Source organism: Lethenteron reissneri, chromosome 61 (assembly GCF_015708825.2).
Source record: "Lethenteron reissneri isolate LAM-NWPU_2019-01 chromosome 61, ASM1570882v1, whole genome shotgun sequence".
Classification (NCBI taxonomy): Eukaryota; Metazoa; Chordata; class Hyperoartia; order Petromyzontiformes; family Petromyzontidae; genus Lethenteron; species Lethenteron reissneri.
This window is the reverse complement of record NC_083839.1, coordinates 7,571,339-7,585,327: the sequence shown is the minus strand read 5'-3', so window position 1 is coordinate 7,585,327 and position 13,989 is coordinate 7,571,339. Positions and strand designations below refer to the sequence as shown.

The following is a 13,989-nucleotide window of genomic DNA, read 5'->3' as shown; positions in this document are numbered from 1 at the left end:
GCAGCACACACACGCAGCACACACACGAAGCACACACACGCAGCACACACACACGTCACACACACGCCACACACACGCAGCACACATACGCAGCACACACACGCAGCACACACACGAAGCACACACACGAAGCACACACACGAAGCACACATACGCAGCACACACACGAAGCACACACACGCAGCACACACACGCAGCACACACACGAAGCACACACGCAGCACACACAGCGCACACACACAGCACACACACGCAGCACACACACGCAGCACACACGCAGTACACACACACCCAGCAAACACGCAGCACACACACGCAGTACACACACACGAAGCACACACACGAAGCACACACGCAGCACACACACACAGTACACACACAGCACACACGCAGCACACACACACGCAGCACACACACACAGTACACACACGAAGCACACACACAGCACACACACACGAAGCACACACACGCACCTCCGATTAGCGCGGTTGGCTACGTACGGTGGCGACTGCGGTAGTCGTGGTGGTGGTGGCGGTGGTGCAGGTGGATGCGGGTGGTGGCGGTGGTGGTGGCGGTGGTGTGAGTGGTGGTGGTGCGGGTGGTGGCGGTGGTGGTGCGGGTGGTGGCGGTGGTGGTGGTGCGGGTGGTGGTGCGGGTGGACGCGGGCGGTGGTGCGGGTGGTGGCGGTGGTGGTGCGGGTGGTGGCGGTGGTGGTGCGGGTGGTGGCGGTGGTGGTGCGGGTGGTGGCGGTGGTGGGGCGGGTGGTGGCGGTGGTGGTGCGGGTGGTGGCGGTGGTGGTGCGGGTGGTGGCGGTGGTGGTGCGGGTGGTGGCGGGTGGTGGTGCGGGTGGTGGTGCGGGTGGTGGCGGTGGTGGTGCGGGTGGTGGCGGTGGTGGTGCGGGTGGTGGCGGTGGTGGTGCGGGTGGTGGTGGTGGTGCGGGTTGTGGCGGTGGTGGGGCGGGTGGTGGTGGTGGTGGTGTGGGTGGATGCGGGCGGTGGTGGTCCGAGTGGACGCGGTTGTTTTTACCGCGGCCGTCATGATCACGCAGTTCTCTCCGCTGCGGTCTCCGCCGCTCGGCTCGAAGCGGCTCCACCGCGTGAACTCCACCGCCGAGTCGTCCGTCCACTCGTAGGAGAGGAGCGAGCGGCGGTCGTGAAGGCCGATCCACACGTCTCCCGCCCCCGCTCCTCCTGCACACGGGGCGGCAAACGCATCCATCACTCGGACCACAAACTCGGCCCTTCACCCCTCCTCCTGGTGCAGGGGGGGTTCCAGGTTGAGGGCAGTTGGGACGAGGGTCTGGTTGGGTTCGGGCTAGGGCGAGGATCTTGGTGGCTGGTGTGGTTAGGGTCTGGCTGGATGGTGTAGTTAGTGCTAGGATCTGGGTGGTGTGGTTAGGGTTGGGGTCTGGCTGGGTGGTGTGGTTAGGGCTCGGTGTGAGTTCTAACTGGCTAAGTCCGTGGGAGTACGGGCCAGCCGCCGTAAATTCGCGTTCGCTAAACACAACCGCCGCCACCACCACCACCGCCGACCCTGTGGTCTCACCGAGCTGGGCTGCGAGGAACTCGAGCTCGCGCGCGCTGTGGATGCTGGCGAGGTCTCCGCCGTCGCGCCGGCACGCGGCCAGGGCGCGCGTCTGCGTGTCGCGCCTCCCCGCCCGGCGGTAGCAGGAGCCCGCGTAGGGCAGCCACGACGCGCCGCAGCCCCGCGGCCCCGCGCCTGCCCAACGCAGAGAGAGCGCCACAGCAGCGGTGGTGGTGGCGGCGGTGGTGGTGGTGGTGACGGTGGTGGTGGTGTTGGTGGTGGTGACGGTGGTGGTGGTGATGGTGGTGGTGGCGGCGGCGGTGGTGGTGAAGGTGGTGGTGAAGGTGAGTGAATGAGTGGGTAAATGAGTGAGATGATGAGTGACTGAGTGGGTGGATGAGTGATATGGTGAGTGACTGAGTGGGTGGATGAGTGAGATGGTGAGTGACTGAGTGGATGGATGAGTGAGATGGTGAGTGAATGAGTGGGTGGATGAGTGAGATGGTGAGTGAATGGGTGGGTGGATGAGTGATGGTGAGTGACTGAGTTGGTGGATGAGTGATATGGTGAGTGACTGAGTGGATGGATGAGTGATATGGTGAGTGACTGAGTGGGTGGATGAGTGAGATGGTGAGTGAATGAGTGGGTGGATGAGTGAGATGGTGAGTGAATGAGTGAGATGGTGAGTAACTGAGTGGGTGGATGAGTGAGATGGTGAGTGACTGAGTGGATGGATGAGTGAGATGGTGAGTGAATGAGTGGGTGGATGAGTGAGATGGTGAGTGAATGGGTGGGTGGATGAGTGATGGTGAGTGACTGAGTTGGTGGATGAGTGATATGGTGAGTGACTGAGTGGATGGATGAGTGATATGGTGAGTGACTGAGTGGGTGGATGAGTGAGATGGTGAGTGAATGAGTGGGTGGATGAGTGAGATGGTGAGTGAATGAGTGAGATGGTGAGTAACTGAGTGGGTGGATGAGTGAGATGGTGAGTGAATGAGTGGATGGATGAGTGAGATGGTGAGTGAATGAGTGGGTGGATGAGTGAGATGGTGAGTGAATGGGTGGGTGGATGAGTGATGGTGAGTGACTGAGTTGGTGGATGAGTGATATGGTGAGTGACTGAGTGGATGGATGAGTGATATGGTGAGTGAATGAGTGGGTGGATGAGTGAGATGGTGAGTGAATGAGTGAAATGGTGAGTAACTGAGTGGGTGGATGAGTGAGATGGTGAGTGAATGAGTGGGTGGATGAGTGAGATGGTGAGTGAATGGGTGGGTGGATGAGTGACGGTGAGTGACTGAGTTGGTGGATGAGTGATATGGTGAGTGACTGAGTGGATGGATGAGTGAGATGGTGAGTGACTGAGTGGGTGGATGAGTGAGATGGTGAGTGAATGAGTGGGTGGATGAGTGAGATGGTGAGTGAATAAGTGAGATGGTGAGTAACTGAGTGGGTGGATGAGTGAGATGGTGAGTGAATGAGTGGATGGATGAGTGAGATGGTGAGTGAATGAGTGGGTGGATGAGTGAGATGGTGAGTGAATGGGTGGGTGGATGAGTGATGGTGAGTGACTGAGTTGGTGGATGAGTGATATGGTGAGTGACTGAGTGGATGGATGAGTGATATGGTGAGTGAATGAGTGGGTGGATGAGTGAGATGGTGAGTGAATGAGTGAGATGGTGAGTAACTGAGTGGGTGGATGAGTGAGATGGTGAGTGAATGAGTGGGTGGATGAGTGAGATGGTGAGTGAATGGGTGGGTGGATGAGTGATGGTGAGTGACTGAGTTGGTGGATGAGTGATATGGTGAGTGACTGAGTGGATGGATGAGTGATATGGTGAGTGACTGAGTGGGTGGATGAGTGAGATGGTGAGTGAATGAGTGGGTGGATGAGTGAGATGGTGAGTGAATGAGTGAGATGGTGAGTAACTGAGTGGGTGGATGAGTGAGATGGTGAGTGAATGAGTGGGTGGATGAGTGAGATGGTGAGTGACTGAGTGGGTGGATGAGTGATGGTGAGTGACTGAGTTGGTGGATGAGTGATATGGTGAGTGACTGAGTGGATGGATGAGTGATATGGTGAGTGACTGAGTGGGTGGATGAGTAAGATGGTGAGTGAATGAGTGGGTGGATGAGTGAGATGGTGAGTGAATGAGTGAGATGGTGAGTAACTGAGTGGGTGGATGAGTGAGATGGTGAGTGAATGAGTGGATGGATGAGTGAGATGGTGAGTGAATGAGTGGGTGGATGAGTGAGATGGTGAGTGAATGGGTGGGTGGATGAGTGATGGTGAGTGACTGAGTTGGTGGATGAGTGATATGGTGAGTGAATGAGTGGGTGGATGAGTGAGATGGTGAGTGAATGGGTGGGTGGATGAGTGATGGTGAGTGACTGAGTTGGTGGATGAGTGATATGGTGAGTGACTGAGTGGATGGATGAGTGATATGGTGAGTGAATGAGTGGGTGGATGAGTGAGATGGTGAGTGAATGAGTGAGATGGTGAGTAACTGAGTGGGTGAATGAGTGAGATGGTGAGTGAATGAGTGGGTGGATGAGTGAGATGGTGAGTGAATGGGTGGGTGGATGAGTGACGGTGAGTGACTGAGTTGGTGGATGAGTGATATGGTGAGTGACTGAGTGGATGGATGAGTGATATGGTGAGTGACTGAGTGGGTGGATGAGTGAGATGGTGAGTGAATGAGTGGGTGGATGAGTGAGATGGTGAGTGAATGAGTGAGATGGTGAGTAACTGAGTGGGTGGATGAGTGAGATGGTGAGTGAATGAGTGGGTGGATGAGTGAGATGGTGAGTGACTGAGTGGGTGGATGAGTGATGGTGAGTGACTGAGTTGGTGGATGAGTGATATGGTGAGTGACTGAGTGGATGGATGAGTGATATGGTGAGTGACTGAGTGGGTGGATGAGTAAGATGGTGAGTGAATGAGTGGGTGGATGAGTGAGATGGTGAGTGAATGAGTGAGATGGTGAGTAACTGAGTGGGTGGATGAGTGAGATGGTGAGTGAATGAGTGGATGGATGAGTGAGATGGTGAGTGAATGAGTGGGTGGATGAGTGAGATGGTGAGTGAATGGGTGGGTGGATGAGTGATGGTGAGTGACTGAGTTGGTGGATGAGTGATATGGTGAGTGACTGAGTGGATGGATGAGTGAGATGGTGAGTGAATGAGTGGGTGGATGAGTGAGATGGTGAGTGAATGAGTGGGTGGATGAGTGAGATGGTGAGTGACTGAGTGGGTGGATGAGTGATGGTGAGTGACTGAGTTGGTGGATGAGTGATATGGTGAGTGACTGAGTGGATGGATGAGTGATATGGTGAGTGACTGAGTGGGTGGATGAGTGAGATGGTGAGTGAATGAGTGGGTGGATGAGTGAGATGGTGAGTGAATGAGTGAGATGGTGAGTAACTGAGTGGGTGGATGAGTGAGATGGTGAGTGAATGAGTGGGTGGATGAGTGAGATGGTGAGTGAATGGGTGGGTGGATGAGTGACGGTGAGTGACTGAGTTGGTGGATGAGTGATATGGTGAGTGACTGAGTGGATGGATGAGTGATATGGTGAGTGACTGAGTGGGTGGATGAGTGAGATGGTGAGTGAATGAGTGGGTGGATGAGTGAGATGGTGAGTGAATGAGTGAGATGGTGAGTAACTGAGTGGGTGGATGAGTGAGATGGTGAGTGAATGAGTGGGTGGATGAGTGAGATGGTGAGTGACTGAGTGGGTGGATGAGTGATGGTGAGTGACTGAGTTGGTGGATGAGTGATATGGTGAGTGACTGAGTGGATGGATGAGTGATATGGTGAGTGACTGAGTGGGTGGATGAGTGAGATGGTGAGTGAATGAGTGGGTGGATGAGTGAGATGGTGAGTGAATGAGTGAGATGGTGAGTAACTGAGTGGGTGGATGAGTGAGATGGTGAGTGAATGAGTGGGTGGATGAGTGAGATGGTGAGTGACTGAGTGGGTGGATGAGTGATATGGTGAGTGAATGGGTGGGTGGATGAGTGATGGTGAGTGACTGAGTTGGTGGATGAGTGATATGGTGAGTGACTGAGTGGATGGATGAGTGATATGGTGAGTGACTGAGTGGGTGGATGAGTGAGATGGTGAGTGAATGAGTGGGTGATGAGTGAGATGGTGAGTGAATGAGTGAGATGGTGAGTAACTGAGTGGGTGGATGAGTGAGATGGTGAGTGAATGAGTGGGTGGATGAGTGAGATGGTGAGTGACTGAGTGGGTGGATGAGTGATATGGTGAGTGAATGAGTGAGATGGTGAGTGACTGAGTGGGTGGATGAGTGAATGGGTGGGTGGATGAGTGAGATGGTGAGTTACTGAGTGGGTGGATGAGTGATATGGTGAGTGAATGAGTGAGATGGTGAGTAACTGAGTGGGTGGATGAGTGAGATGGTGAGTGAATGAGTGGGTGGATGAGTGAGATGGTGAGTGAATGAGTGATATGGTGAGTGAATGAGTGGGTAGATGAGTGAGATGGTGATTGAGTGGATGGGTGGATGAGTGAGATGGTATGCGACTGAGTGGGTGGATGAGTGAGATACTGAGTGTGTGAATGAGCGAGATTGAGCATGAGTTGTATGATGTGTCGTGGTGTCGTGCATGATATGGCGGTGTCGTAGTGCGTGGTGCCATCTGTGGTGCAGTGTGGTGGTGATGGTGTGGTGCCTAGTGGTTAGGCGTGGTGTCATGTGTGGTGGGTGTGGTAGTGCATGGTGTGGTGCTGCTGGTGTAGGTGTGGTGGTGATGGTGGTGTGGTTACCCGTGGCTGGCTGTGGTGGAGGCTGCGTGGGAGAGGCGATGGTCTTGTGGCAGATGAAGCCCAGGCGCTTGGAGCACGCCAGGGTGACCCACTGGCCCTGGGCCGAGGCGTCGAAGGCGCCACAACTGGCATCCTCCTCGTCCGTGGGGTGTCCTGGCAGGAGCGGAGACAGCGAGGTCACTCACCCGCTAAACCAATCACAACTCACCTACTCACTCGCTAAACCAATCACAACTCACTCACTCTCTCGCTAAACCAATCACAACTCACTCACTCACTCACCCGCTAAACCAATCACAACTCACTCACCCACTCGCTAAACCAATCACAACTCACTTACTCACTCACCCGCTAAACCAATCACAACTCACTCACTCCCTCGCTAAACCAATCACAACTCACTCACTCACTCACCCGCTAAACCAATCACAACTCACCTACTCACTCGCTAAACCAATCACAACTCACTCACTCCCTCGCTAAACCAATCACAACTCACTCACTCACTCGCTAAACCAATCACAACTCACTCACTCTTTCGCTAAACCAATCACAACTCACTCACTCACTCGCTAAACCAATCACAACTCACTCACTCACTCGCTAAACCAATCACAACTCACTCACTCTTTCGCTAAACCAATCACAACTCACTCACTCACTCGCTAAACCAATCACAACTCACTCACTCACTAAACCAATCACAACTCACCCACTCACTCACTAAACCAATCACAACTCACTCACTAAACCAATCACAACTCACTCACCCACTCACTCGCTAAACCCATCACAACTCACCCACTCAACCACTAAACAAATCACTCATGCACTCACCCGCCCGCCCACTCACCCACCCGCCCGCCCGCTCACCCACGCACTCACCCACTCACCCGCTCGTCCGCTCACCCATGCACTCACCCGCCCGCCCGCTCACCCACCCGCCCGCCCACTCACCCACGCACTCACCCGCCCGCTCACCCACGCACTCACCCGCCCGCCCGCCTGCTCACCCACACAGTCACCCGCCCGCTCACCCACGCACTCACCCACCCGCCCGCCTGCTCACCCACGCACTCACCCGCCCGCTCACCCACGCACTTACCCGCCCGCCCGCTCACCCACGCACTCACCCGCCCGCCCGCTCACCCACGCACTCACCCGCCCGCTCACCCACGCACTCACCCGCCCGCCCGCTTGCTCACCCACGCACTCACCCGCCCGCCCGCCTGCTCACCCACGCACTCATCCACCCGCCCGCTCGCCCACGCACTCACCCGCCCGCTCACCCACGCACTCACCCGCCCGCTCGCTCACCCACGCACTCACCCGCCCGCTCGCCCACGCACTCACCCGCCTGCCCGCTCACCCACGCACTCACCCGCCCGCCCGCTCACCCACGCACTCACCCACCCGCCTGCTCACCCACACACTCACCCGCCCACTCGCTCACCCACGCACTCACTCGCCCGCCCGCTCGCCCACGCACTCACCCGCCTTCCAGTTGAGATAGCGGAAGGGTCGGTGGTCGCTCCACTGCCACCCTCCGCGCTCGTCCAGCTCGTTGAGGCCCGTCCACAGCGTGCTGTCCTGCGAGCTCGTCAGCCCTGGCCGCAGGCGCCGCAGGGTCACGTGCGGGACAACACGAGGCAAAGGAGCAGCTCTGCACCACCCCCTATCCCCCTGCTCACGCCACCGCCCCCGAGAGCCCCCTCTGGACGCTTTCAACTTCCCGTTTCTTGCCGGCGCCCACGCTTTTTTGTTTTCCCACCGTGTGGCCACGGCGTCCTCGGGACGCGGCCAGAGTCACCCTCCGCCGTGACCTCCAGGGCCGAGCGGTGGACTCCACCGCGGGGACGCGGGGCTCTTGACCCGTCGGTCACCACCCCCCCTCCCCTGGCCGTGACACGTCTTGAACCCAGACCTGTCCACCCCTTATCAGTGCCTACCTTATACACATCCACCGCACCTCCGATTGTCAAGGTTGGTTATGTACGGTGCAAAAGAAGTCCAACATATACACACCGCACCTCCGATTGGCACGGTTGTGTTTGAGTGCGCTCCACGACTGCCGGCTGCCGTGTGGTGCCCTCACCAGAGAGGAAGGCCTGCTCGTGGAGCTGGGTCACGCTCAGCAGCTGGGCCCCCCGCTGGCGGCACGCGCTGCGGGCCTCGTACCACGGCAGGGCCGCCGACAGCGCCAGGTGGTAGCACCAGCCGGAGCGGGGGTCCTTCTGCCAGAAGTGCTCGCACGAGTCGTCTGACGTGGGGGGCGGTGGGGGTGGTAGGGGGTGGTGGGGGGCGGTGGGGGGGCCGGACCACATCATCGCAACCAGGCGACGAGGCTGTTGCCTGATGGGGCTGGTTGTTGTGGTTGATGTTGTGGTTGTTGTTTTGGTTGTTTTGGTTGATGTGGTTGATGTTATGGTTGATGTTGTGGTTGTTTTGGTTGTTGTGGTTGATGTTGTGGTTGTTTTGGTTGTTGTGGTTGATTTTGTGGTGGTTGATGTTGTGGTGGTTTATGTTTTGGTGGTTGATGTTGTGGTGGTTGATGTTTTGGTGGTTGATGTTGTGGTTGTTTGTATGTTGTGGTTGATGTTGTGGTGGTTGATGTTGTGGTGGTTGATGTTGTGGTGGTTGTTGTGGTTGATGCTGTGGTTGTTGTGGTTGTTGTTTTGGTTGTGGTTGTTGTTGTAATCACCAGGCGAAACGTCACGGCACTCACACACACACACCCGTGTGTGCTGAACTCCTAACTAATGGGCACCTTCTCTTGACGCGACCAGCATTACCGGTTGGCTGTGTCGGGTGGCGCTGGGTTTCACGACGCATTTATACTCTGTAGGTATAACATAAAATAAGTCACTGTGATTTATTTTATTTTCTACCCACGTGACTTTACAAAAAAAAAACAAAGAGTATGGATTCCTGCAGTCTCGAAAGCGTCAAATCAAGATCGACGCATTTACATTTACGCAATCTAACCAACCCCCCCCCCACCCCTTTGGTCTTGATTTGGATAATATTCGTCGCGAATGCCGACGTGCTAGACTGACGAGGTGTGATAATTGTTTTTTCACCCTTTTATCTGGCAACAAAACTAACACATTTTTTAGGAGAAGTCAACTTCAAGGACAGTGCATACATTATCAGAGTTATGTTTTTTGTTTGCATTATGACTGCAGGTATTGTGGTCTATGCAAACATGACTCCTCGTAAAAAAAGGTGTCAGTTTTGTTGCCAGATAAAAGGGTAAAAAAAACAATTATCATAATTTTTTTACTGCCAAATGAGGTACCAATAGTGTAAATGCTGACGAGGTGTGTTTGCATTTTGTGTGCACGTTGAACTCCTCCGATTGGTGCGGCAGCCAACCGCACCAATCGGAGGTGCGGGGAGAGACAACAAACTAAACGCAAAAAGCAGTTCTTAAAAAAAACCGAGTTTGTCAATGTAGATGACGATGTAAGAGTGCACACAGCTCTCCAGCGTTCCAGACGGCCGCAGCAGCGCGTCTGGAAGCACCGCGCGACGACGACGATGCGGCGACCACCGTCTCAGCCCGACGGTCCGTCAAGAGCCGCTGCGGCGAAGATGAGCGGACTTCGCGTGACGATGGTTGATGACTCCGCGGCGAGATCGGCAGCGAGGTGTCGTGCTCGATTTGTGGCCCAGCGCTTTGTGCGTGCGGCGAGAGCGACCTTACCGCAACGACCTCACCGCAACGACCTCACCGCAACGACCTCACCGCAACGACCTCACCGCAACGACCTCACCGCAACGACCTCAAAGCAAACGACCTCACCACAGCGCATTCGCTCCGGCAACCGGTCAGGCGACCGCGGGAGCGCATCTGAAAGCGCCCCGCGATGACGATGACCGCTGCGTTTGCTCGATGGCCAGCATTCAATAGCCGCTGCTGCTGCTGCTCGCCCTCATCGCTACGATCCTAGCGGGGTGTGTGGGGGGCAGTGGATGGTGGGTGGGGGGGTGGGTGGTGGAGGGGTAAGTGGGGGGGGGTGGTGGGTGGAGGCACGCCGCCCTCACCTGGCACGGGACAGAAGCCCCACTTCCCCTCGCCGTAGTCGGGGGTGGTGGCGCACCATAGGAGGCCGTCCTTGCGCCCCTGCGTGGTGCAGCCCCCGTACCACGTGCCCTCAAAGAGGAACGGCACGTGGCACGGCTGCCCCTTGGCGTTGCCCTCGAAGGTGTAGACGGCTGCGGCGCGGATCGTCACAGACGGGGGGTGGGTGGAGAAGGAGGGGAGGGGGCTCTGTGACTTGCCAGCGGCTTGAACTTCCCGCGATTAATTCACTGGCCGTCTGATTGGATGTCACCTGTGCTGTCAGTGTAATTACTATTATTCATAATTACTACTGCCATTGGCTTCTATCGTGCTTCGCCTGCATTCCTATCTGCAGTGCGAGTCTAGGTGTCGTCATCGTCGAAGAATGAAACAGATTATTTGTCGAATAATGGCACCATCGGTAATCGATTGACCAAACGACAGAGCTACCCAGCACGGTTCTTGTACCCGTGTAGGCACGGCTCGGTTAGCGGCAGTAGAAAAGCGGGAGCTACCCAGCACAGTTCACCTACCCGTGTAGACACGGCTCGGTTAGCGGCAGTAGAAAAGCGGGAGCTACCCAGCACAGTTCACGTACCCGTGTAGGCACGGCTCGGTTAGCGGCAGTAGAAAAGCGGGAGCTACCCAGCACAGTTCACGTACCCGTGTAGGTGCGGCTGCAAAGACTGTCGCGGGTATCCCACAACACCCAGCGGCTCCACCCCAGCATGCCCCTGAACAGCACGGCCACCGAGCCCTGGGTCCCGCGCCAGTTCAGGTGCAGGTCCGTTCCGCTCAGCGACAGCAGCGTGTCGTTGCGGCACTCCCAGGCTTGCAGGAGGCCGACCTTGCCGGCCGCTACGCCCCCCGTGGCCGCCGTCGCCGCGGCCGCCGCCGGCCGCCCGCCGCACGGCGCCAGCTCCACGGGGTTGAGCTCGGCGGGCTTGAGGGGCCCCGAGAGGCACAGGCCCGGGGAGGAGGCGGCGAAGAGGGTGGCCGAGGAGCCCCACTGCCACCGCTGGGCCGGCGCGTCGGCGTCGCACTTCGCCACCCCCGTGGTGGAGCCCTTGGCCTCCAGGCAGCGGTCGTGGGCCGCGTTGTAGATCTGGAAGGTCGAGCTGCTGGGACCTGTGGAGGGTTACGAGGTTAGTGGGGGTGGTGGTGGGGGTGGTGGTGGTGGAGAGATGGGAGGTCACGAGGTGGGGAGCTCGAGCTGCTGAGACCTGTGGAGGGTTACGGGGTTGGTGGTGGTGGTGGTGGTGATGGGGGTGGTGGTGGAGAGATGGCAGGTCACGAGGTGGGGAGCTCGAGCTGCTGAGGACCTGTGGAGGGTTACGGGGTTGATGGTGGTGAGGAGCAGTGGTGCAGTTGTTGGCGCTGCGAACCCGGCCACCCGAGTTCGATTCCTCCTCATGACCAATAGCAATGGCGAATATGTGAACTGGTCCTTGGCCTCCCGTAGGTTGACTCAGCCTTAAAGGGCCAGAATATTCTTTAATAGGTGCTACTCGCTAACGGCACTTGCCCCGATAGCTCTGTTTAAGGCTTTACAGGCGAGCTTTTGTCTTTGGGGGCCGTCTATAAATGACGTCACGCAATTTTGGACGATTTTTGACCCCCCCCCCCTTGTTACACGGCCTCACAAAAAGTCAGACCCCCCTCAAATATGACGTCACAAAGCTCTGCCCCTCCCCCCAAACCATATTTCCATTTTGAAAATAAAACATGCTTCAAATCGCTTTAAACTATTGTCATTGTAGTGCGTATTTAATGTGGCGCTGCACTCTGATGTTGTAGGAGTGTTGTTATAACAATTAGTGTTGTTATAACAATTCTATATTTATTTAAAGTTGCGCATTTTTATGTGACGTCACATTTCTCACCCCCCCCCCCCCGTCACACATCGTTACAAATGTCTGACCCCCCCTAGGTGCGTGACGTCATTTATGGACGGCCTCTTGATGGAGGTTGACGATGTCGGTCTATGGGTCTCTAGAAAAAAGGCAGAGACTAAATTTCGATTTAAAGCTTTCGTGACTGCAGGGATTCGTATTATTGGATCTTTCGGTAAAGTCACGTAGAAGGGAAATACAAAAAAAATAATAAAAACATCATAAAATTCACAGACAGCGTCCTACATTAGGACGCTGTCTTTCCGACAGCTCTGTTCTTCACCTGAGGACGGCTGCTTGTGTTTTGGCCGAAACGTCGTGAGAATTTTATTATGTTTTATTTTTATTATTTTATTATTTCCCTTCTACGTGACTTTACCGAAAGGCAGCGACTATACATTCTCCCTCGCATACCTGGCCCTCGACACGTAACACATTACGAGTTTACGACTCACGCACCGCTCAGGACAACTCAACTCGACGGTCCCCCACCCAACGTGGCTGTCTCATTACGTCACAAATTACATCAGAATGGGTGTCCTATGACGTCGCTGTCGTCATCATCATCATCCTACACCGCCATGTGGAATTGATGATTCCTGTACGATTCTTAAAGTGTAGAGCAGCGGTTCGTATAGCCGGGGGTGCACGCAGCCCCTGTGGGAGCGAGATGCCCTTTCTGGGGGTGGGCGAGACGTGGCCAGGCCTTTTTTTAGAAGCTAAACCATCGAAACACAAATTAAGTAACAACTTACTTTGTTTCATAAAACCCTGCGTATGTATTAACATCGCACATTGTTTATCTATTGAGAAGCAAGGGGGTGCAAGGCTGCAGTCAAAGTTAAGAACCGCTGGGGCAGAGTTCTCCTCCTCCTCCTCGATCAGCGGCATTCCAGAACCCTGTCCCCTGAACCCTGCCTCGCCTGCCGGAGGAGCTCACCGATCTTTCAAGGATGTGTGGAGCTCCTCACACAATCCAGTTTCGTTAACCCCCCCCCCCCCGCCCTTAATAGGGTCGGTAAACGACAACAGGAAGAGCCATTTGTTTCGAATTCTGTTCGTGTCTGCGTGTTCAAGAGCCGCAATGCACTGTGGGTGAACGCGAGACGGTGAATCGCGACTGAATAACGGCCACGAAGCCGTTCCTTGAAGAGAGCCGCGCGCGGCCCCTAGACGCAGACTGCGGAGTCGTGCCCGAGGGGATGTCCCGCGACTGCTTCGGACATTCCAGTCGCTGGCGTCGGGAGGCCGCGAGCGGGAATCTAAACTCAGGTGGGCGGGTTCGGAGCGCAGCGCGCTAACCGCTGCGCCACCGCTCCCCACACAGTCAAAGCAAGCGGACACTCACTCACCGTCACCTGCAGAGCTGTCCGGCACGAGCAGCAGCTGTAGGAGCAGCAGCAGCGGCAGCGTGCGTGCAGGAATGCCCAGCGCCATGAGTTCCAGCAAATCAGCACTCCCACACTCAGCAGCCTGAGCTGGAGAAAGAGGTGGCGGTGGTGGTGGTGGGAGAGGATGATGAGGCAGTCAGTGGTGGCAGTGGTAATGGAGGATATGGTGCTGATGGCGGAGATGAGAGATGGGTTGTGATGGTGGTGGTTGTTGAAGTGGTGTTGGTGAAGGAGGTGATGGTGGTGACCGAGGTTGGTTAGTAGTGATGTATGATGATCGTTTTGGACAGTAAGTGGTGATGAAGGAAGTGGTGATGGAGGT

At 56.0% G+C, this 13,989-nt stretch overlaps 1 protein-coding gene across 1 annotated transcript in view; it reads right to left on the bottom strand.

Annotated features, from left to right (window-relative positions):
• The window catches only part of LOC133358277 (macrophage mannose receptor 1-like), a 55,276-nt gene extending 41,516 nt beyond the window's left edge, over positions 1 to 13,760 (bottom strand). The window contains exons 1-8 of the mRNA XM_061576514.1: positions 13,629 to 13,760; positions 11,048 to 11,512; positions 10,366 to 10,536; positions 8,414 to 8,578; positions 7,812 to 7,925; positions 6,319 to 6,471; positions 1,546 to 1,719; positions 1,027 to 1,190 (exon numbers count right to left, since the gene is read on the bottom strand). Of these exons, the coding sequence (XP_061432498.1) occupies positions 1,027 to 1,190; positions 1,546 to 1,719; positions 6,319 to 6,471; positions 7,812 to 7,925; positions 8,414 to 8,578; positions 10,366 to 10,536; positions 11,048 to 11,512; positions 13,629 to 13,713 (1,491 nt within the window). The 5' untranslated portion in view covers positions 13,714 to 13,760. The remainder of the gene's footprint in view (positions 1 to 1,026; positions 1,191 to 1,545; positions 1,720 to 6,318; positions 6,472 to 7,811; positions 7,926 to 8,413; positions 8,579 to 10,365; positions 10,537 to 11,047; positions 11,513 to 13,628) is intronic.
• Positions 13,761 to 13,989: the final 229 nt, after the last annotated feature.